This window comes from Glycine max, chromosome 15 (genome assembly GCF_000004515.6).
Source record: "Glycine max cultivar Williams 82 chromosome 15, Glycine_max_v4.0, whole genome shotgun sequence".
NCBI lineage: Eukaryota > Viridiplantae > Streptophyta > Magnoliopsida > Fabales > Fabaceae > Glycine > Glycine max.
The window spans coordinates 11,785,467-11,810,458 of record NC_038251.2 but is presented as its reverse complement, the minus strand read 5'-3'; the positions used below and the strand labels follow the sequence as shown (position 1 = coordinate 11,810,458).

The 24,992-nt window shown below is 31.7% G+C and overlaps 1 protein-coding gene across 1 annotated transcript; it reads right to left on the bottom strand.

Annotated features, from left to right (window-relative positions):
• Positions 1-295: 295 nt before the first annotated feature.
• Positions 296-7,090, bottom strand: LOC100805839 (beta-D-xylosidase 1). Its single transcript, XM_003546286.5, has 6 exons — positions 6,627-7,090; positions 3,920-4,201; positions 2,989-3,158; positions 2,199-2,647; positions 1,682-2,095; positions 296-1,150 (listed from the first exon to the last, which is right to left on the bottom strand). The coding sequence occupies exons 1-6, from the start codon at positions 7,050-7,052 to the stop codon at positions 564-566; spliced, it is 2,328 nt and encodes a 775-aa protein (XP_003546334.1). The 5' UTR covers positions 7,053-7,090; the 3' UTR covers positions 296-563.
• Positions 7,091-24,992: the final 17,902 nt, after the last annotated feature.

The following is a 24,992-nucleotide window of genomic DNA, read 5'->3' as shown; positions in this document are numbered from 1 at the left end:
GATGCATGCGTTAATACATACCATTTCAAAAGTCCAGAATCTTACATATGCAATACGCTTTTGTATAGGTTAAGATCCTTGATCTTGTGTTGTTGGTAAATGTTGTGAACCGTGTTATCGCTTTTGTAATACAATATTTGTGCACTGCTCGTGCCTTATATAATATAAATACTTTTTTTGCTAACCAAAAATAAATTATGGCGAGGATAGCCCAAATGTTTAGAAATAAGGGTGCGAACCAGAACAGTAGCAAAGCCCTTGTTAACTTGTTCAATTTTGAGACGACAAGATTGAATGAGAAAGAAATAAGAACTTTAACTTTGATTAAAATTAAAACCCTTTTTTTCAACATATGAAGTATCAAATAATACACTTGCCACTATGATTGATTGGTTTACAAATTACAATTGCCACCTATATATATCCTTATTTTTACATTTGCGGGGAGAGACAACACTTTTTGTTCTTTCTTTATTCTTCATATGTTTTTGCTATTTGCAAAACTTCTGGTTCAGTATCTGTCAAATTTTCTTGACAGTTTAATTAATCCTGTAGTGCTTGATTTAATGCGTAGTTTGAACAGAAATTGAATGTTTGACATCACCAATGTGGAGTTCATGTTCACCGGTTGGGATTCTTCGAACCCCGAACTGGTCCACAACGGATAAGTGTTTGCACACATGAACACCAACCTTGACTCGTTGCTTTGAGCCAGCAAGAACATGGGTCTTGTGGAAGCCCACCAATTGTTTAATTTGCGACCATTTTCCATGGGGTGGTTGTGAGAATATGAGAAGGGTGTGGGTCCCATCCATTGAGCCTTCGTTTTTCACATCAACGTGGAATTCCATCTCCAATGAGTCATCACAATTGGCATGGCTCACCTTAACTGCTTTGCTTGAGAGGGTTGAGTTTGTCAAGGCTTGGAGGCTCATTATGGGCACTGAGACCTGTTTGGGGGCAAGTGCTAAGCTGTGGCTGAATCTTGAGTAACTTAGGCCATGTCCGAATGGGAACACTACAGGACCTTTGTAGAATCTATAGGTTCTTCCTGGGTACCCTGTTGTTGGGTTTGGACGCATGTCCATGTTTGTCATGGGCACTTTGGCCAAGTAACCTTGTGGGTACCATGTCATGGGTAACCTTCCTCCTGGAAAACAAGTCCAATCCAAAAATAAGTCCTTAAGTCATAGGGAGCATATCTCCATTCTTCGTGCTTTAATTTCTTTCATAGAGTCAAATAATTTTATATAAATATGCAATAAGATTTTATTATTACTATATGAGTTTAACGATCATGCGTTTTGATATAATAAACTAATTTTAAACCAATAAGATACAACTTTTCCTGTAATTGTTTAAAAAGTTAACAATCTTATTATCATAAATAATTATTTGTGATTGGATGATTATGTAATTACATTGTGATTCATTACATATTTTTTCTTACTATATCATTCTATTTATTAACATGACATGTTGATATAAGATAAAACTTTAGAATTTAATTTCTATATACTGTTTGTGTAAAATTTCATACTAATAGTTTATGATTGAGATAGTGTAAAAATATTTTACACTAATTATGCATATACTATTTACACATTCTTATTTAGTATTTGTGAAACATTTTATATTGTATATGAAATAAATTCAAGATAATGGTGTGGGAATAATTTACCTGGGTTAGTTGTACCAAAGATTACATCAGCAATGGCAGTTCCCCCAGCTTGCCCGGGATAACCAACCCACAAAATGGCACTAATCTTGGGGTCATTTTTGGCAAACGAGATATCAACTGGGCCACCAGACATGATGAGCAAGATAACTGGGCCCTTAGCGGCCCTAGCCACCCTTGTCACAAGTTCTTGTTGAAGGCCCGGTAAGAGAAGCCCAACTCTATCTCTTGTTTCCGCTTCTACAGTCTGGTCAAGGCCCATTACCAAAACAATCGCATCAGCTTGCCTAGCTATGGTCTCTGCAGCCCCAAATAGTTCATTTCCCCTACAAGCCACACCCCTACACCCCACTTGATGAGCCGTCTTCACATACCTCGCAATTCCTTGCAAAGGAGTGGTATAACCACATGCCACACCTACCCCAATGCAAATGTAATGAAAATATAAAAATCCAAATTAGATGTATATTTTTTTTACATAAGAAGAAATATCATATTAGTGATCATTAACTAAACTAACCAGCATAGTTCCCAATCATTGTAACGGTAGCATCAGCATTGGGTCCAACGACACCTATAGTACGAAGTCTTGAAGGGGATAATGGTAGGGAGTTTCCTTTGTTTTGTAGTAAGACTATACTCTCTCTAGCTGCTTCAAGGGCCAATTGTTGATGGGCCGAGGTGCACACATCTCTTGGGCCTAGGTTTCCGTATGGTTGGGTTGACGGTTCGCCGTCGAACATACCCAATCTCATTTGGACCGAAATAAGGTTGGCCAAGGCAAGGTTAAGATCATTTTCGGAAATAAGCCCTTTCCTAATGGCAGAATCAGTGTGGATAGCCAAAAATGGGCCACAATCCAAGTCTAGACCCGCTTTAATGGCCTCAGCAGCTGCCTCTTCAGGTGTTTTTGTGTAGTGTTGGTTGTCAAAGAAAACTCCAACTGAATCACAGTCTGAGACAATATACCTATTTTGCATAACAAGAAAAATAGGTCACATTCACAAAAATGGTTAAAACTTAAAGGCTTAAATATTTTTTTAATCTTTATAATTTTTTTTAACATTTCAAATTATTTTTGTCCTTATAGTTCTTTAGATAATACTTTTATTAATGTTAAAGTATTATTTATAATGTTTAAAGGACTAAAAACAAAACAAATATAAGTTACAATAACTAAAAATAAAAAATAATTGATAAAAACAAAAAAAAAATACTAAACCACAAGGACAAGAAAGATATTTTGATCGAACATAAAAAGTAAAACCAAAAGCAGCAAGTGAATGTGAAAATGACTATATTGGACTCACCCATTGAGGCGCCATTGGCCACGAATAGTGTTGCGAAGGAGATCTGGGTCAGCACACGTGGGCTTGCCATTCACCTGATTGTAGGAGCACATCACACTCGCCACTTGCCCTTCCAACACGCACGCTTTAAATGGTACATCATAAGTATCCTCCAAATCCTGTTTACTCACCTGCAAGTGCATCAATGGCCCAAACCAATTTCAGTTTTGGTCCATTTTTTGTTTGGGCTTCAAACTTTAAGGCTTTCTTCACCCACACCCCAGGTGCCCACATCACACCACACTACATCAAACTATTTTAATTTATTTTGGCTAGTTTTAGGTTAAAAAAATATTCCCACCTTTTTCCCATTAAAGTCATGTCACGAGGGACACCATAATCAATGACAGGGAAAATAGAAGCGTTTATGTGCCTATGGTGCGTAAGTGCTGATTCGGTAGTTTGAAAGGCATCGTTGTCACTTATCCTAACTAATTTGCAAGTGGCCTCATGTCTTTGTCCCAACAACTTACATCACTTCCACTTTAGTGAAATTCGGTTCTATTGTTTCTCTTGCATCATAGATATATAACATCTTATAAAGAAATGAACAAAGACAAAATCGAAAGTTAGATCCACTATATATAGCCTTGCTTGCTAAGCTTAGATAAATAAATAGATTGCCATAACTTAACAATAACATGGCTGTATATCCATGTGGCATAAGTGACCATTCAAGAAAGTATGGAGCCACATGAAAAGTGCTCTCAATGCACTCAAATCATAACCAACCAAAAATACTTATTACCATTTTCATTATTTGGATTATTAACTCAAATAATTATTATAAATTAATACTATTAAATAAAATACTCATATAGTAATTATAAAAATATCTAGATAGTTGATAAAAAAAAAATAACAATACATATGTAGGGACCATAATACATACCTTGGCGTTGAAATGAAACCTGTCCACACCATTCCAGTTATCAAGATCATAGGCAGTGTAGTGTTTACAACAAGCAGCAACCTTGAGGTGGTTTCCGGCACTGTCGCCTTGAAGTCCTTTGACATAGCTGGCGGCGTATTTCGCGGCCAGTGTTGGGTCCTCGCCGGGAGTCTCTTGGCCACGGCCCCACCGTGGGTCACGGAAAATGTTCACATTAGGACTCCAATACGTCAAACCAGCCTGTCCACCGTTGTACATTGCTCTTGCTTCATCAGACACCACCTGCGTATACATGCATGATTAATTAGGTACGTATATGAAATAATACAATTTTATTAAGAATTTTATCTCATTAAGCATTTAATAAGTCGTGCATGACAACATATAATAAAATATATTTTTATCCATAAAAATTAAATTCAGATATCAAGGATTTATAATAATTTATAAATACTTTTCAATTAACTGAATTCGTCTCTGATGATATAATGGAATATTATAATTTTAAAGAAAGGAATCTTTAGTTCCTTCAACTTTTTTATGAAAATATATTTATATAGAGTTTTGCTTTTTACTTTTAATGTATGTCTCCTAATTGTTAGAATTGTTCCGGTGAAATAGATAACTTTTTCTTATTCTGAAAAGAAAAATCTTTATATTGGTTTATTCTCTGTCACTTAGCTGAAGTACCAACCGGAATAATAAAAGTTGTTTTTGACGCTAAGAGACAAACAAAACACCCCATTTTTGACATTTTCTGGAATCCAAAAGTCACGACGTATAACTAATACTATATGTCTGTATCCGAACGAATATCGAATGGTTTTCTTTTCTTTTTCAAGATCACTTTATCTTAAAAGAAGAACTTCACTTCACCAATAATAAATTAAGATATCAACTTTGGCTAATGTGATTGGCTAGTAGGCTATTACTGGGTCTCATTGTTACAACAACAAACGCAACTTAATGAGCATGAAAATTAAGCATCAAACATGTATAGCCCCGGGACCCAAAAGAAAAAAAAGGACGTGGTGGAAAGTTCGACGCAAGGTTTTGCAAGGCGTTGGTGTGGGCAACATCAAACACCTATAATGTTTGCTCAATTATTCACCAAACAAATTATTAATAAATGATGTGGAGAAGATGGAATTTTACGCTTCATTAAACAACTTCAAACATGCAAATTGAGATGATTGATTTCTATGCTTCACTAACCATAATTAATTTTGATGGGAAAACCTTGTCAAAATTTCCCTCTATTTAACTGAACATAACGATTTAGGTATGAAAAGGATCTACTAATTACCACTAAAAGTGTTATTAATTATTATTCCAATCTTAATAGATACATATATTTATTTAATGACGTCAAGAGGGACTAAAGGCAAGGACAGCCAAAACCACCATCTAATCAGGCTGATGTTGCTTTCGTAGTTATTGAATCAATGGCGTAATGGACTTCTTTTACCCTCTAGTTGCTTACGATTTGAGTATGAGATTTTTCAACGTTACTATCATAATTTTCTTTACCATTAAAATGACCTTATTGTAAGATTGCATATATTTATATGAAAATGCATGCAATAAGGCACATGGTTGTTGGGACACAATTCGTCAGCAACCATGTAAACCAGATAAAACAGGTAGTAGTGAGTGGCGAGTAGCCGAGGAGCGCCACATTTTTAATAATATTTTTCTTATGCCTTCATTTTTATATATATCCACTCAAAACAATCTTATTTGGATGATAACAAAAAAGGTAATAGGCAAACAAAAAAAGCTAGAGACTTGTTAGCATACATGATTGGAAAGTAAATACTAAATTATTGGTTTTTATAATACACAACATTGTTTTTCCTGTCGTTCTTCAGATATTTCGGTAATTAAATAGCAGAAAATATCATAAAAAAAAAATCTTGAGCCCCGGTAATTTAAGACTCTTTTCATTCATGTACCAAAAAAAGACTCTTTTCATTTTCAATGAGGACTGAGGACCTGATCGAGTAGATTATTACCATGTGTCAAAACTTAAAGTGCAAAATTACATTGGTTAAAAATGAAGAGATTCAAAATTTATAAAAAGAAACTAAAGTAATATTTTTTATTCAAAAGAAAGTATTAATTATTAGACAATAATTATGCAAAAAGATTTTATAAATTGAAATCCAGCTGTGGGAATTTATCTTCTTAAAGATAAAATCATTTCATTTAACTAAAAGTAGCATATGAAAGATAATGATGACTAGTATATATATATGTACTTTATATATACTCTGATGTAAAAGCCATTTATTACCCTGGCTAGTAGTGTGTGCGTGCAATATTCTAATTCTAAAGACATGCATGCAATATGTAATGTATTATTATTATGGATATAAAGTTGAATGGATAAATGCTTAGTTTTATCATGAATGGCCGAAAAGGAAAACCAAGGAATCTGCTTTTGGTTTAATTATTTTTTAGCCAACCGAAGGTCGAAGCTAAAAAAGATGATGTTATAAGTTCATGTGGGATTATATGATAAGATTTTAAATATCAATCACGGTTGCGTTATGAATTTTATTATGTTTATTGATATTGTGACAAATTAGAAACAAATGTGATCAATAAAATCTCAATTGCAGTGGTACTGATAGACCGTTTTATAAAACCTTTTAATGATATGCGTAATAAGAAAGAAGAAGCAAGATTTGAAACTAAATCTCACCCGTCCAATTTCCTGCCACAGCGACTGATTGAACGAAGCAGCGGTCGAGATGACCTGAGGGAACATGGTGGCGCCGGGGAAGGCTCCGCCGAACTTGGTGCCGGGGCCCACATTGGAGACGCCGTGGAGAGCCTCGGACCACCACTCGTAGCCTTGGATGCCGAGCCTGGGCACGGCGATGGCATTGTTGACCACGAGCCTGATCTTCTCCGGCAATGTGAGCCTCGCAATGAGGTCCTGCACCCTCACGTGGATTGGCACGTGCGTGTTGCAAAACTTGAAACCCCTCGTGAGACCGTTCCTAGGGTCGCATGCAAAGGGCACCCTCCCTTCTGTGACCCTTGGGAAGAAGGACAGGGTGACACAAAGTACTAGCCCTAGGGCAAGTAATAGGCCTTTGTTGTTGTTGTCATTTTCACAAGCCATTTTGAAAATGTGGGTTTGGAATGAGTGAAGTGTGATGGTGAGTGAGGTGGGTTATATATAGAGATGGAGTTGCGTGTTTCAAAGGTCATAGAAAGAAAAGAAACTACTTACATGATTGGGTTTCCACGTCGATTAATTAATAGAACGATTAATTACATCCACCATGCATCATATATTCATAATTCATATTCATATATATGTATGTATATCAAGCTTTTATTATAACGACTAATAACTAAACTTGCAATAGATATTTACTTACTTTGGATGTGTAACGGGGTGGAGTACTGTCAGTCAGCGTCACAAGGGAAATGGACAAAATGGCAAAAAATATTTTATAATAAAGTTGTCATTATAAGGGTTTATTTAATTCGAGAAAAAAATTGTCTCTTTTTTTAAGATCGATCTATGAAACTATGAAGGATGAAAACTTCATCTTTGTGAAAGACACGAAATATTAGCGCTAAAATACTTATTCTAAACTAGTAGAAGAATGTTTATAATAAAAATGTTTGGTAAGAATTTTACTTTGATAATATTTCAGAAAAAATATTTTTTTTAAGATTCTCGAGATATGGTTTATTTTGGTCAGGTTTCTTATCATGGTAAAATTTCAGAGAGTGAGTCAGTGTAACACGTAGTTGGGCTCAGTGGGTGGTGGCTGGGTTGGTCCCATTGTGGCCTAGCTAGTGTGGCAGGAGATGCTAAAATATATTACATGCCATTACTTAGGAATATAGATATAATTAAAGAAAGAGAAACTTACCAAAAGAAATTAAAGAAAAAAACAGAGATATCAAGTTGCGTGTGTAATTTTTAGTTTTTAATTTAATCTTTTTGAGAAGTACTGCAAGTTATGGACATTCACGGACGAAAGAATCTCTCGCTTTCTTACTTGTACCATGCGCGAACTCAGGTGTGGCTTATAGTTATAACTAGCTTTCTCGTGTGCATGCATATGGCCTAAATGGAAGTTGCATTTATATTCACAAATTTACAATTCCACGAGCTACCTAGGTAGGTTGATATTTTTCGGTTAACAGCATATATTGATGATTATTTCTAATTAAGAATTGAACTGTTTCTAATTTTCCTTTTAGTTATGTTTTTATATCCATAAAATTTAAACTGCGACTTTATTTAAGATAGTTAACCTTAATTTTACTCAGACCAATCACATGTTGTATCTAGAATGTTATTTTGACTATGAATCAAAGGCTTCGTTCTCATGAGTTAAATAAATAATCATATATAATTTCATTGACATGCATAAATACTTAGAAAACTACATAAGTCAATATATTTGACGGTTTCTGAAGGTTCTCCCCACCTGTTACAATGACTTGTCTTGAAGACTATTCAAATTAAAAACCTCAGCTGTACTTGTGAGTTTACCTATGATCCACGAAAAAAGGCTTTCACCCCCGTGATGTTGCTGGAATTGACTAAGGCACCATAAAAAGAAGATCAAAACCCGTGACCCCATTTGAGGAAAATATGTGCTTTTGTCATGTTTTTACTTCTGTTTCTACCTCCCATATGCATGAACTTATGTAGAATGATAGACTTTTTCTATGTATTTTTCTACGATACATGTCAATGTTGAACTCATTTTGGTCCAGAGATGTCTCACTCTTCTTAATATATAAATAAATTATCCAATAATTTGACCTCAATTCGTTTTTTAACAACTCTGATTATTCTGACAATAAAAAATTCTGATTATTCTGCAGAGGTGGGTGGAAGTTCAAGAATCGTAAGTCCTAACTTACCCCAGAAAGAATGAAATTGAATATCATTATTGTTATATATATGCATGTATGTTAAAGAATTTCTATTTCAATGCCAACTTGTAAGGGCCCCACATGCTTTTAAGAAGTGCATTTATATTATAGTTGATAGGCTTGTAGACATTTTGAGTTATGTGATTGCATAAGGGAAGATAGGCAAATGATATCTATTTAGTATATATATCTTTTCAAGCTCAATAAGAATAATTGAGAATAAATAATTAGGCTTCTATGAACTTCATTAACAAACGTTGCAATTTATAAATTGATATCATTGACCAAAAAAATAATTTGAAATTATCTGCGGACATCATTTCACATTTCATTTCATTTTTTTTGTCAATTAAGAAAAAAAACGAAGCAGGAAGAAGTGGGTTGGGTCCAATTGTAAATCATATACGTGATAGCCTACCAACTGTCTTGAGAGTGTGGCATGTGAGGTTCACAAGCAAGATTCCCAGTTCCACATGCCACTACTGTCTCAATACAATAACAAATATTTAATAAAGCATGGAATACAATTTCTTGTGGTTAAATTTTGATTTTTGAAAAAGATTATGATCACCCATGTTGAGCATTTTAATTTTTTGAAGCATGATATATATCAGATTAGATCCAAAATCAAATGAATTAATTAGCGAATTATTAATTCATGCTTGAATGTGGAGAAACAAACATCATTTCATGGGGAAAAAAATCAGGAAAAAAGCTGAGTGTACATAATGGTTTGGGCTATTTTTGCAGTAAATATTGGTAAAGCAGCTTCTTATTAAGTCCAAACAAAATGGCCATAAGCGAAATATAGTTTTTCTTGCTTTACTCCTCGTAAACTTGAAAGAAAAAAAAACGTTGTTAATTTGTTTAAACTTTACAAAATAATATTTTTGAGTTTTTTTTATTTAAGACCACACGTATATATTTATCTCATGTAACAACAAAAAAAAAGATCGCATGTATATTCTATATAAGATAATCTTACCCAAGTCGAATAAAACTAATATGGAACAGTAAAACTCTCTCTAACTATTTACATAACTTAGAGTATTTGTTTAAAACTGCTTTCAATTTCTAAAAAAGATACTGAAATATATTTGTATGATTTTGTTTACGAGCATTTATCTAATTAGCATTTTAATCCTTATAAATTCATAGGATAAATTAAAGCTATTTTGTCACGGTCTTTCAATTATAAATCAAATTAATATTAAATAAAATTTTAATTTATTCAAGTTTAAGATAATATTATAGTTATAACTACAATATTTTAAAGACAATAAGATTTGCTAAAACTTAAAATAAAAAAGATTTAAAACGAATTTGAAGATAATTACATATTCAAAATAACAATAATTTATATAATTTAATTAAAAATTAAAAATAATCGTATATATGATCATTTAAAATAAAATATGATTTAATAGATGATAATTTGAAAATTTTGTAAAATCTTAAAAAGAAAATAATTTCATTCTTATAAGTTGTGTGAGAAAATCACTATGTAATGAGAAAAGGAAAAGAACGTCAAAAAGAATTAACGAACAACCCCCTCCCCCGCCCACAAAGTGAGTGTCGCGTAAATTATTATAAAAGTTATAAACATGTTTTAAATTAAACAATATTTGTTTAAAAATACACATAGAAATTAAAGGATAGTAAAAAAAACAAAATGATTAGTTATGTTAAACTCTCTTATTAGTGAATAATATAGAATGTAACTACCAAACTCTTCATGCAACTGTTCCCAAACTGACCAACAATTAATATGATATAAATAGATGTATTACTAAGACGATGTCCATTAATTAGAAGTGGGTATCATTCCAATTGAACTTTTATTCTTTAAAATATCATGGAACAGATTTTTCGTCTTATTATTTTCCTTAATTCTGCATAAAAAGAAAATACGATATGTTTTTTAAAGATATAAAAATTGCGGGAGTGACAAAATTTTGAATATTTTATGACATCGAAGATGTTAGAAAGACGATTATAAAAATCATGAATGTGACATCTCATAACAACTTTAATTTTCGAGATTGTTAATTAGTTAATAATACATTGTAATATCAGTCATTATTTTTGTGCCTTTTCTGAGCGTTATGTGAGGAATATTAGTTTTGTTCTAATTTCCTTTAGTAATCGTTCTCTTTCCATTACACCAAATATTTTCTCTTCTTTAAATGGCATCCCCGTTGTCATCTTTAATTGCTCGCAATACAAAAGGAATTTTCTAAAATTGCTACACTAGTCCCACTTAAGCATAGAGAACTTATTGTATATTCAGTGGGTAAATGATGATAAAATTTGAACAAATGAAAAATATAAAATTGATTTAATAATTGAAAAGAAAATACTTAATAATAAAGATAGAAGGGAGAAAAGAGAGGTGACGATCTGAATCTATCAGTTACATTTTTAATAAAAAATAATAAATTAATATTTGTCAAAAAAGAAAAAATTAAACAAATAAAAGGGTCACCGTAAGTTTATGAGGGAAAGCTTCGATTTGAAGCATAGAAAATGCAATTATGGTAAAATCATTTTATAGTTGATTTTTTGTGGGGGCATAGTTTTTAGTTCGAGTACTCTCATCGTGCATGTTGTGTTAATAGTTAGCACCCGCCCCCATCTCTCGCCGAACCAAAATGGTACGACAGAATTAAGAAAAACCATAAATGCGACCTGGATGAGAGTTTTTCACATAAATAATAATAAAAATAATTATTTATATAAATAATGCAACTGAAAAATTATTTACGTGTATGATATAAATTATTATTTATGTTGAAAAATAAGTTTTCCAAGAACTAATTTCTTAATGTGAATATTTTTATTTTTTAGAAACTAATTTTAAAACTAAGATTTTTATTTTAGAACATGCATTATGAAAATGGTCCTTAGGAATCGATTTCATAACGTAGTTTTTATTTTTTATTTCTTTTGATTTTTTTAAAAAATTATTTTTAATTTTTTTCCTTTTTAATTATCTATATTTATGTTTAAATTAAAAATAGTTTATAGTTTGAGAAGACTTTGTATTATTTTTTTAATTGTATTAGTAGTTTAAAATGAAATAAAGTTGATTTAAAAAAAGTTGTTAACAAACAATTTTAAGATCATACTTTTATTGTGTTATTTTGTTGTTTATTCCAATATATTTTCATCTTTATCATGTTTTAGTAATGATAATTGTGATTTTTATAGATTATAATTTGTTTTACATACATTTTTTCTCCATGATTTATGAGTTTATTGTCTAATATAAAAAAATAGACTTATATAAAACATCAATATAAAATAGATATGTAAATAGATTAATAGATCAAATTAAACTTTTAAATAGATTAAATGAAACTTAAAAATAAAAAATATATAATTGACCAAATCACCAACAAATTTCTCTCTCAATATAACACACTGACCACAAGAGTATTTTTATTCCTTTGTATTTTCATTTTATTTGATTATTAAAATACATAATTGAAATTTAAAAAATATGTAACTGACAAGTTGAATTGAATTAAAATATTTAAAATAAAAAAATATTTTAAAATTACCAACAACATAAAAAAATATTTAAATTTGAAACAATACAACAAAAAAGTTTAAACAGAAAGAATATGACATAAATTCAATGTTGTTGGCTTGAGCCTACATGGTGGGGATAATTTTTTTTTTTTTGAATGACTTGAGATGTGACACACGAAACATCACTTTTATTGATCCGCTTCTTAGATATTCATTTCGGTGTGGATAGGATAGGAGATAGGAAGAGCCTTAGAATTTTTTTTCTTGTCTAGGTGATGGCAGATCATTGACTCGTGACACGGTGACCAATACATTTCATTATATAATTCTCCAAACAATCCTTTGTTTGGAATGATTTTATTGTTGTCATCTTGTGCAACTAACACAAGGAGGGCCCCCTTGTACTTACCATACAATCATATTCCATCAACACGAACCACGACTTGCAATATTAAAACCTATCAATACACAGTCTGAAACTCCAAAAAAAGACAATGAAACATCATGAAACTCTCTATTGCTTGACCTCCTTGTGGTGGCATTGACAGTGTTTCCTTCTCCACAACCATACCAGGAAATAATTGTTCCATAGCTTGCAACAATCTCAGTAAATCATAGTACGATCTTTCTCAGTTGTCGTAGATGTTTTCAATAGCCTTTTGTTTTTCCAACCATACTTTGCGGTACATGGTGGTGTATCCTTCAATGCTTTTGATATATGCTATCAAGGCTAGCACTGAAGTTGATGGATCATTTTCAATCAAGTTGGATGCTTTTACTGATGAGAAAATACAACAGCTTTACATGAACTTGTGAGATTGTTGGATTTGAACATGTATGGGGTTTACAGATCTTTCTTATTTCCCATTGCTTACTTGGAAGGGTGTATGATTCCCTGCACCTCTAACCACAACTATCGTCATCACAAACGATAATTAGCTTTGTTGGGTTCGATAGTTGTGTCTTATAGTTAGCTCATTTACTCACATGATATTTTTGCAAAGCATGTTGTGCTTCTTGTTTTGACAAAAAACATATCCCTTCAAAGAGAGTCCCCACTTGATGTTAGACTTCTTCACGATCCAAGCTACAACCGTATTCAAAATCTTAAAAATTAGATTCTTCAAAATTTTGCATGTGTGGTGGTATGTAGTATGTTAGTACGATTGTTATTGGTGAAACAGACTCAACTTCTTCCTCATCATCTTGCTCTTGGGTTGATTGTGTAGAACTTTGTCTCTGTCCTCACTAAAGGGATCGAGCTCTTCGTTAGGTAAGCCAGGCTCTGGTGTAAACTCAGGCTCATTTGGTTGGGTTGATGAGGTAGGCTTTACAATAGGGGTACTCAAGTATGGGTGAGGTTGATCCTTAGTAGCATCAAATGCTTGTGAATCTAAAAAATTGGTGGAAAATGGTGCAAAAAGAAGTTGGGTAAAAGAAGATGTTTTTGGTTCAATTAAATTTTGTTGTGGTTGGGTTAAAGAAAAAGTGTCTTGGTTGCATTGGATGCGTGTGAATAATGTGACTGAGGATAATATTGTGATTGATGAGGTACTGGTTGAGGGTTTGGGATGGGAAATGTATGTAGCTCGATGTTTGCATTCAATTCACAGTATTGAAGAATCTCACTTTGGCAAATAACATAAATCATAGCTTCGACATCTTCATCATCAACAAGTTGCACTGCTATAAACTTGAGCATTCCACACCCTACTACTTGTGGGTATCAGAATAAAATATCGTATACTTGGTCCAATGGTTGAAGACGAAGCCTTTTGTTGAATTTTCTTTTTAAGGCTTCAAGTGTGAGGCCTCACTTTTTTTTGAAAGAATAATGGGTGGGGACATTGAAACTATCCCCTTCATCTATTTTGATTAATTGACTATTGTAGTGCACTAATCATTTGATAGTTCAGGAAGGCATGTTATGTAATAGAGAAAGAAACGTGACAGAGGGTTTGTATTTGCAAAGTTGGAAGAAAGTAATAGAGGAAGAAAGTGTTGTGTGGATGTGTTAAACGAAAGTAAATATGACTTTTATATATAAGGGTCAAGGTTAATGGTTTACAACCTAGGATTAGGGTTTGAAGCATTGGATTCCCTGACGTGAATAAATGAGAGTTTGAAGCTTTGGATTCCTTAATGTAAGTAAATGAGGATATGAAGCATTAGATTTCTTGACGTGGATAAATAAGGATGAAGTTGTGAACCTGTGAGTGAGAGAAAAAGAAGAAAAAAAATAGAGAAAAGAAGTTCTCTTTCCTCTTAAGTGTAAGGTCTAGGGCAAAGTTAAGGGTTTACGACCTAGGATTAGGGCTAGGATTTAAGGTTTGAAGCATTGGATTCCCTGACATGAATAAATAAGGGTTTGAAGCATTGGATTCCCTAACGTGAATAAATGAGGATTTGAAGCATTGGATTCCCTAACATGAATAAATGAGGATGAAGTTGTGAACCCGTGAATGAGAGAGAAAAAAAAAAGAAAAAAGATTAGATAAAAGAAGTTTTCTCTCCTCTTAAGTGTAGGGTCTGGGGTCAAAGTTAAGGGTTTATGACCTAAGGTTAAGGTGACTTTTAGTGTCCATGGATTAGTTAATATACGAGGATTAGGGTTTATGTGACAAACATATGGATTGAGGTTGATAATTAGGGCAAAAACAAGAAAAATTACTAAGACTTGAAAATTTCAATCCAGGAGAGCAAATTTTGACACTTAGATTATTATTAGTATCTGTTGTTTTGGTTAAAATAATATTTCGTTCCTGTAGTTTTCATGTCAATCAAGTCATTAAGACAACTTTTGAGTCTCGATTCGGCCTTCAAACGCATTAACGAAGTGGCCAAAAATTTAAAAAAATTACGAAGACATGAAGATTTCAATCCATAAGGGCAACTTTAGGTAATTAGATTGTTATTAGTATCAGCTGTTTTGGTTAAAATAATATTTCATTCTCGTATTTTTCATGTCAATGAAGCCATTAAGATAACTTTTGGGCCTCGATTCAACCTTCAAATGCATTAAGGAAGTGGCCAAAAATAAGAAAAAATACTAAGACTTGAAGACTTCAATCCATGATTGTAACTTTTGACACTTAAATTGTTATTAGTATCAGCTATTTTGATTAAAATAATATTTCATTCCCGTAATTTTCATGTCAATGAAGTCATTTCGCCTTCAAACACATTAACGAAGTAGCCAAAAACAATAAAGAATTACTAAGACTTGAAGATTTCAATCCATGAAGGCAACTTTTGACACTTAAATTGTTATTAGTATTAGCTGTTTTGGTTAAAATAATATTTCATTCTCATAGTTTCATGTTAATGAAGCCATTAAAACAACTTTCGGGTCTCGATTTGGCCCTCAAATGCATTAAAGAAGTGGCCAAGAAAAAGTTATTGACACTTTAAGATTTCAATCAATACTTCAAACTTTTGGCATTAAAACACACATGACAACTACAAATCATTAAATAATAAAATAACAATCAAATAAATTGGCGGTGGGGGGGGGGGGAGCAATTCTTCCAAAATCAAATCAAGATTCATTATTTCATCGAGGTATTCATCTAAACCCTCCAAATTCAAAGAGCTAGTAGAAATTGGTGGTGAATGTGCACATGTTTGTGTGGGTGTGTATGAAATGGTAATATATAACTCCAGACATGTGAGCTTGGAGATTTTTGTGTACATAGAAAACATAGTAATTACATTCTCATCATTGTGCAACATGCATGTCCTGTACTGGCCACAATCACCAACAAATGATACAGGTAATAAAAAATATATATCCTTGACCATTTTACTATTTGGCAGACTAATCATGTTTTCAATAGCTTGTTTCAAGGCATCAAATGACATTTTATTGTCAAGTTAAACAATATTTGGTGAACCACTTACAAACGTTGAACCATGTTTTATTGTTATGATGTCGCCATCATAATATACAATCACATTGACTGATGATGATGTCGTGGTTTAGGGTTTTGGGTAGCATAAAGGTTTCTAATTGAGGTGATGGATCAGACTGCCTTAGTGTAGATCATATTTATAATGTTTAATGGCTTGTCACATACACTTCAAAAAGAACGACCAAGATCCCACCGACAAAATGAATAACCTAGATATCACCGATTGGAACAATACATGTTGAATGGCCAAGATCCAACTGACAAAATGAACAATCTAGATATCACCGATTGGAATAACCCATGTTCAACGACCAAGATCACACCGAAAAAAAATCAACGACCAAGATTCCACCAAATGAATTATGTTACCGTTAGATTTTTTCAATAAATATAATGCATGCATTATTATCATATACACTAACTCACATACTTACTTTCTCGTGTTTTCATATATCTCTCTCTTTAACCTCTTCTTGACGTTGGTACCAAAGCCTAAACCATAGCATCTAAAACTGTTTCTCTTCTTTGAAAACAACACATTCATAAATCTAAAGAAATATGTAATACATTCTATTTTTATTTAATTGAATGTTAATTATATTATGATAAAAAAAAAACCACCACCACTATCATTCCTCTAACTATATATTGTTATAAAAATATGACTAAAACCTATCAATTCAACCTTTTTAACCAACAACTAGCTTGATGATCAGTTTACTAGCTTGAATAAAAATCATGACATCTCAAAACTTGCTAGTAAAATAAAATAACCAATTTAACCAACAAAAATTGGGGTAGAAAATTAAGTTGAGCCAGTCAATTTAGTTTTTTTTTAATTTAATCTAAAACATTTTCAAAATAAATACAAGTACATATTTAAATATTTCATATAAGTATAAAACATATAATTTAGTTATTTACATTAACTTATAATTTTTTATATACTGATTTTCATAATTTTATACTATTCTATTATTTAAAATATTATATAAAAAATATTTACTACCGATTAAACCATCAAATCTTAAATTAATACTTCCACCTATTCATGTAAGTGACTGTAAATCTCAACCTAATGATAAGTTCAATGCATGCGTAATTAGGCATGTGTAGCAGGCCAGTTCGATTCAATTTTTTCATAAGAATTTGGTTATTATAAGCATATTCATACAAATAATGATTTTTCATCATAAGCAAAAGACAAAATAAATATGTATTGTCATTGTTGGTTTCCTTCTTTTCTCCAAAAAACTAAAAAGCACGAGTCAGCTTGAGTTACGTTATGTCGGGTGGGACATTGTTTAACAGAATTTACAGAGACCATGCAACGATTCGATTATATGTCACTAACGGACACTCAACTTTTTTGTTTCTCCCTTTAACTCTGCTTCCATTTGAAAACCTAGCTTGAAGGAACCAGACAAAGGCATCCAAACTTTTTCTTAATATTAAGTCATTTTGTATATCTTTCACTCATTCAATAATATATGAACAAGAAAAAAAAATCTAAATATTATATATGTAGAGAGAGTTTAACGGTCATAGATAGTTTTGTTCCTTAACTGAATTAAAATTGTCCTCCTGTTTTGTTTTGTCTTAGTTTAGTTTATTAAAATCTCTTTGGTTTTTATGTGTCTCTAAGGAAGGAATCAGATAAAATTCAGGTATCAAATCAGTGTGGTAGAAGGAAGCTTGGTGAAAGAAATCAGATTGCCGACTTAGTAAGCAATTTTATTAGAGTCCAAACCGAAAAGATTAAATAATCCAAAATTTTAATTTGTGTGTATCTGTACGTTCTTTTTTATTTTCTATTTGTTGGAATATATGAACCGCGTTTCCTGGGAAGGATACATAACACTAATAAGTAACCAATCATCCATCGAAACAAATTTAATAAACGAAAGAAAACTTTCCCTTTCTTCTTTCTGATAAATTGACACAATTTAATTAATTGTGAAATATTTATTTTGTAAAAACATGTGGTGTGTGAGTATAATTTAAATTCAATATACAACAAGTGTAAAAATTTTTACACTAGCTACAAAAATTTAAGAATTAGAATTAGAATTAGAATTATGTTAAATATTTGGAGAGAAAATTTTATCTTCTATAATAGTTCTACTCAGTTCAAACAATGTTATCTCTGGTGGAAGATATGTATGATCTAAAAAAAAAGAATTAGAGCTATACAAATATCAAAATTCTTGTGGTGGCTACCAACATGAATCCATGCTATCGCAGTGACTTGCGTACAACTCTCATGCACGATGTGTTGGCTATTGTCTAGTGAGAGAGTGAATGAAAGCGAAAAGAGGGAGTGGATAAATTGTAGAGGTGGCAACGGCAATATGGGCCTAACAAGACCCAACTGGATCATAAATAAAACGGGCCCACAAATCCTATCCGTTGAGTATCCGGATTTTGATGAAGATTTTTGGATTAGAACGAAATAATTGCTATGTATGCACCATTGAAAGTTTGAAACCAAATCCATCCTTAGACACAAGGCTAGCTACTTGCATGGCTAGTTCATATCTAATAGATGAGAACCAAATCCACCTCAGCAACGCATCACCAAAAAAATTGTTTCTCTAACATTCTCAATGAACATTCTACAAAGAACAAACTGTGGCATGGTATAAGCATGGTGTGTAGTTGCTGAATGATATGGTATACCTTCTTATCCTTAAAACTATAAGGTGACGTGAAGATGTTGCTTTTCCAAGAACAAGTTATCCAATTGAAAGTTTTCTTACAAGATGAAGCTATAAGTCATGTTAAAATTTTAAGGAACAATAATTTATTCATTACATGGTTTAAGTTATTATCAAGTGTGATCATAGATAGCACTTTAATTTTCTTTAATTAATCCCAAACTTTGAGTTGACTTTTCAAAAGTTGTACTTACCTAATTTTGAAGCACTGCCATATCATATGCTACTTAACTTCACCATTTTTTTGGTTCTCTGTCTAATGATTTCATCTCCAAGTGTTTGTAAACTGCAGTCATAAAATGCAGCTAAAGGTAGAGAAATTATTGGTTTGCTTTTACTATATATCCCAATGGAATATAGACATAGTGGGTCCTTCTTGATGGAAAATTGGTACTTAAGTTTAAGAATATTGGAAGGAACATCGTTGTGAGATCGATCGGTTCAATCAAATCATGGTAGTTAAGAGATTGAAATTATGGTATCCATTATACAAAGAAGATTACTATGAATAACCAATCGAAAAGAACCTTTGCATTATCATCCAGGTAGTTTAATTTTATTCTACGCCACTTCATTTTTCAAAAAAATTGAGCTTCTAGATTTTACAGGTCATTATTAACCCGTCTCATATTATTTATTTTTAAAAATTAATACACACTTCTTAAAAAATTATTAATTACACAAGTTATAATATTAAAAAACATAAAATTATCCTTATTAAAAGAGCTAAAATATAGTTGTGAATTTATTTAAAATATGGTAGCTCAAAATTAATACTTTTAACTTTTTCAATATCCTGAAATAAAATAATCAGTCAAAAAAATCTTGAAACAAAAAAATATATAAAACTGTGAAATAATGAGACAAGAGCACCAATATATATAAATATTTTTTGTTCTTGATACTATTGTTTTCGGAGTTCGGAGATGATAAAGATTATGTACAAGTAGACAAATTGTTGTCAGAATTAAGTCCCTGCAGAGGTAGTGGCAGACCAATTATATCCGGTTAGTTTGATACTGCCACATTAACTTTTTGGATCTTGGATTTTTTTTGCAGTTATCCAGTATAGCAATCATATTTCATTCTCACTTTAATGTTTATATCTTTTTTTATTTATTTTATGAATTTTATATATTTTTATTTGTATATTATTATTTATGTAAAACTCAAAATAATTGATGAAAAGTTGAAAATAAAGAGAAATCCATTTTGTTTGTCCATGAGCATCATCCATGTTTTAGTGAAGTTATTTGCCCCTAAAATTTTATTTATTTATTCACATCTTTCTTGTTCAGTAAATTTACTTTTAAAAATTGATGTAGAGCCAATAATAATGAGTAAATAATGGATGGTATATATTTTCATATTATTATTAAAATCACGAGGAATTGTTAATGAGTAGAGTTGTGCTACTAATGTCTAATACTACTAATATTTTCTAGGACTTGTTAAAAAAGATTAAGTTCATAAAAATGACCAAAAGTCATTAGTAATGAGCTAATAAGCTTAGGAACTAAATTGGATTAAATAGAAAATTTAACTAGTTTTGAAACTTAACTTAAAAACATACTAATAAAAGGCAGAACTATTATAATTTGTTATTTATTAAACTAAAATACTAAAATTTAGTTAGAATAATTTATTTATGGTTCTATTAAAAGAGAGAAAAAATTATAGTTAAAATAAGTCAAGTATCATTAAATTAAGTTAAAAACTACCCACCTCTTCTTTTGTCTCTTCCATTTTACTGAAAAAACTGTCTATACCATATGGTCTAATAGGAGTGTTTTCGTAGTTTCAAAACACAAATGATATAGCATCCAAAAAAGAGTGTTGCTTCTGGCATCTCTCTCTCTCTCTCTTTTTTTTGGCAAAGCAATGCTTGTATCATTTCATTCATAATTAATACCGAAATACAATTAGAAATAGGAGAATAAAAAAAAAGGGTCAACATTTGTAATGGCAGCCTTAGCAAGAACATGAGCTACCATATTAGCTTCCCTTTTAACAAACTTTACTCCAAAGTTTGGACAAGAGGATGGGATATTTACATTTTGAAATTATAGACCCCAGCTCAGAGATATCTTAAACTAGGCTATTTATTCTTCCAACTACATTCTTATAGTCCATTTCAAAAATGACATAGGTTAGACGCCCACGTCAAAGCTTGGAAAAGCTTGTAACGGTTAACTCCTTCATAAACATATCTATTTGTCAAAATAATATTAAAATGATAAGATCGACTGTCGAATTTATAGGAACTTTGATTGTATTCAGAGTTTATATATGTCAAGTTTTAAGCAAATGAATTACTAAAATTAAATATTTTTCGGAGTAATAGTGCAGAAATAACAACTTTAACCATAACAAAGGATACGAAAATAGAGCAAGAGACAAGAAAACAAACACTTGGAGGTGGAAAATGATATTTGGTGTAAATACTTGTGAAAATATTGGGTGTTTGGCCTACCAAAATTACTCTTGATACAATGTTAAGGATTTTTCACCATTGAAAGTTATTCTAACTATCACCTTCACCAACTAAACTACTCTAACCATGATTCATCATGTGAAAAAGCCTAAATCACCTAATTTCACTCATAATCCCTTAAGAGATAAACCAAGTAATTTGCTTTATGACTAACAATGCATAAATAAGGCTAAATAACACCATTATATCCCTAGATATGGAATACCTAGAAGTTCATTCAAGTTCTTAGGATAAAAACATTTCCTAATGATTAAAATCTTATAACATACATATGAATGGGTGATCAAACAATAAAAGGGCAATAAACTTATAAAGGAAGCAATAATATTGAAATAACATTAAATAGATACTAAGGATCATTACATCAAAGAGTGTTTGGTATCTAAACTCCCAACAATGGGTAATCTAGCCTCTCATAGTCATGAAAGGCTCAAAAACAAAAGATGAAACAAAGGAAATGGAAGAAGAAAAGCTCCTAAGTAAGTGCTTTGCTTCCTTTTCATGCCCTTTGATGCTAACTCCCTCTAAAAAGCACAGTGTAGCTTTTTATATCCTTCAAAATGTTACACAGTCATGCTTTTCAAAAATCACCATGTGCTAAGCCTGCATATGAGTGCTTAGTGCACATGCATAATACAGTTGGATAAATGACCACGCACTAAGCCTCCATCCGCGAACTAAGTGCATATGCTCGATACAGATAGCTTCCAACTTGGCTTCTAGCGTTGAGCATGCAATGGCACGCTAAGCGGGTTGCTTTAATTCTTTAACATCTTTCAGTCCTTTGTCTATCAAAACTCTACAAAAATATAACAAAACCTGTAAATTTACTAACTTTAGCATTCCTGAGATAAGAACTCAAAAGAAGCTAAATTCCTATCTTTTTAAGTCAAAAGAAACATTAAAAGAGAAGAAATTAAATAATTGTTATATAATTTAAACGTACAAACTAAGTATGAATAGCAATTATCAGTCAGTGTTCCCTTCTTCAATAAGTATGCACAACCAAGTGGAACCAACATAAGCAACAACAAACTCCCATTTCTCATCACGAACACAACAAGCCCAACTCGTCTTAGCATTATGAATATTGAACACTACATCTATATTACACTTGAAGAATTCTCTATGAGGGAAGCCACTTAATATTGTTTGTCTGTTGATGTATTTTTGCATTAAATCCTCTACCTGCCTTGGTTGTCCTCCAATCATGAAGGAATTATTTAGTGTTATGGACTATCTGATTAAATGAGGTAGTCTTATCCTCCGACAGTTTAGTGTTTTGACTATTCCAAATATTTCGTAGAGTCATGCAAAAAAGAGCTCTACTTGATTCTTCAAGATTCTACAACATTTTCATCAACAAAACTATCTTCCTCCAACATAAAATGAGTTAGCATAGACCATATGTCAATTTGCTCCCAACAATGCCTACTTCCTAAACAGTCAAAAAATAAGTCTTAAGCATGCTCTAATTGATTACTGCACACAACAGACACAGTTGGACTCCCTTTTACTAGAGTCTAATCGTAGTTGAAATACACTCCTTATAAGCCTTCTACATGAAAAGCCTTACTTGGGGAGGAACTCTTAACCTCCAAATCAGGGACCATTTTCTATCAACTCTAAAATGAAGCAAGTCAGCCATATCATTCATAATTAACCTATATACAAAACAAACTATATAAATACCATTTTTCTCATGCCACCAAACATGTAAATCATCATTTACACAATTAAAGAGGGGAATTTTCATAATATCCTTTACTAGTGCATCTTCAAATAGTTCATACAATAAGTGTTCATTCCAGTAGCGTACCTAAAGTAGCGTACCTAAAGCATAATTAGATCCTCAATTGTCATCTTATCAACACCATCCGTAATCCTCATATTCTCCACATTCCTCAGCCATTACACTCCATTACATTACATAATGTTCAATTCGTAATGTAATTCTACATTATGGATTGGACATTGCATAATGTAATAGGATATCTGAAGTAAAATTTAGAGGTATAAGATGTTTCTCTCTAAAAAAAGAAAAATTGATATTGGACCCAATAAGTAAAACATATTGGGCCTGCTAAACCCAACATCGTTAGTTGGAAACTGCTCATTGGCATTTATTTCTTGCATTTCCACAATTGCATCTTATACCTCCTATTGTATTCTAAAAAATTCATTCTAAAATGAACTTTTCAGAATGTAATTAGACATGTAGGATGCAATAAAGGGAGTGCAGGATGCAATAGCCCTGCTTCTTTTGTGTTGCGACTTCGCTTGTGCACAAATACTATAAAATTAAATTTATATCATGCCTGTACCAAATATTAAAACACATATTACACCATGGTTTTCATATAGAAATTTAAATGTTTTACATTCTAATTTATTTACATCTTTTATAGAGACTAATTTGTAATTATTACTTGAATTATATCACTTATATTTAGTCATAGATCTTGACCTAATATTTTGAGAAATTAACTAATTACTTTTATTTAAAAATTATTTATACCTATTTTTTGAAAGATTATGGAAATAAAGAAAACTGTAATAATAACAATAATATATAAATAAACAATATATATATATATATATATATATATATATATATATATATATGTGTTTTTTTTCTTAATCCTCTAATTGAAAAGAAATCATAATTAATTCGGAATTCGACTGAGAAGTAAAATATGATAAAAAAATTATTTTAATTAAAAATTGAACTCAAATATTACGGGAAATATTTAACTTTAACTTTAATGTATTAATCATTTATGTCCAATAGCTTGTTAATAAAATTATATTTTGTTACATTGGCATGTCGTCTTCTAATTTTAATTTATTTTATGGTGTATCTATTTTATTTTATTTTTGTATTCACCTGTGCCGTCTCCATGCAACATGGATAACTGCCAACCGTGGTTCCAGTGTGTCAAAACTCAAAAGCCTTTATTATTTGATAAAATGGCACAAACGAACAATCCTAGTCCCATGACACACAGCAACAACCACAACGATTTTCATTGATCGTTTGTGTAACATACGGTTACAACTTGCCCATCCTAACAGGACCCATGATGTCCTTGCCTTTGCCCTCAGCAAATACCTCTATCTTCCAGTTGCTGACCTTGGCAACAGTCCAAATACAACTTATTTTGGGACCCAATAAGAAGGCACCATGGACCTACATAACCTTCGGCTAGGTTTTTATTTTTATTTTTTAACACAAAAGTTGTTCAAACTAAGCACCTCGAGTTCACATCACAACAAAACTCGAACCAAATTAAATAAAAAAATGAGCTAATTTCCATTGGTGCTGCACAAAAATGAATCACTTCATAATTGGCAATGGCTGCATATATATACTGCCTTAGTTAGCTTTTTGCCTGTGTAAATGCATACATTAGTTAAAAAGAGGGCAGCGTGATTAAACAGATTTGCTTCAAGCAGGACTACACACAGAATTGTTCGTTTGAAATAAATTAGAATGTTTT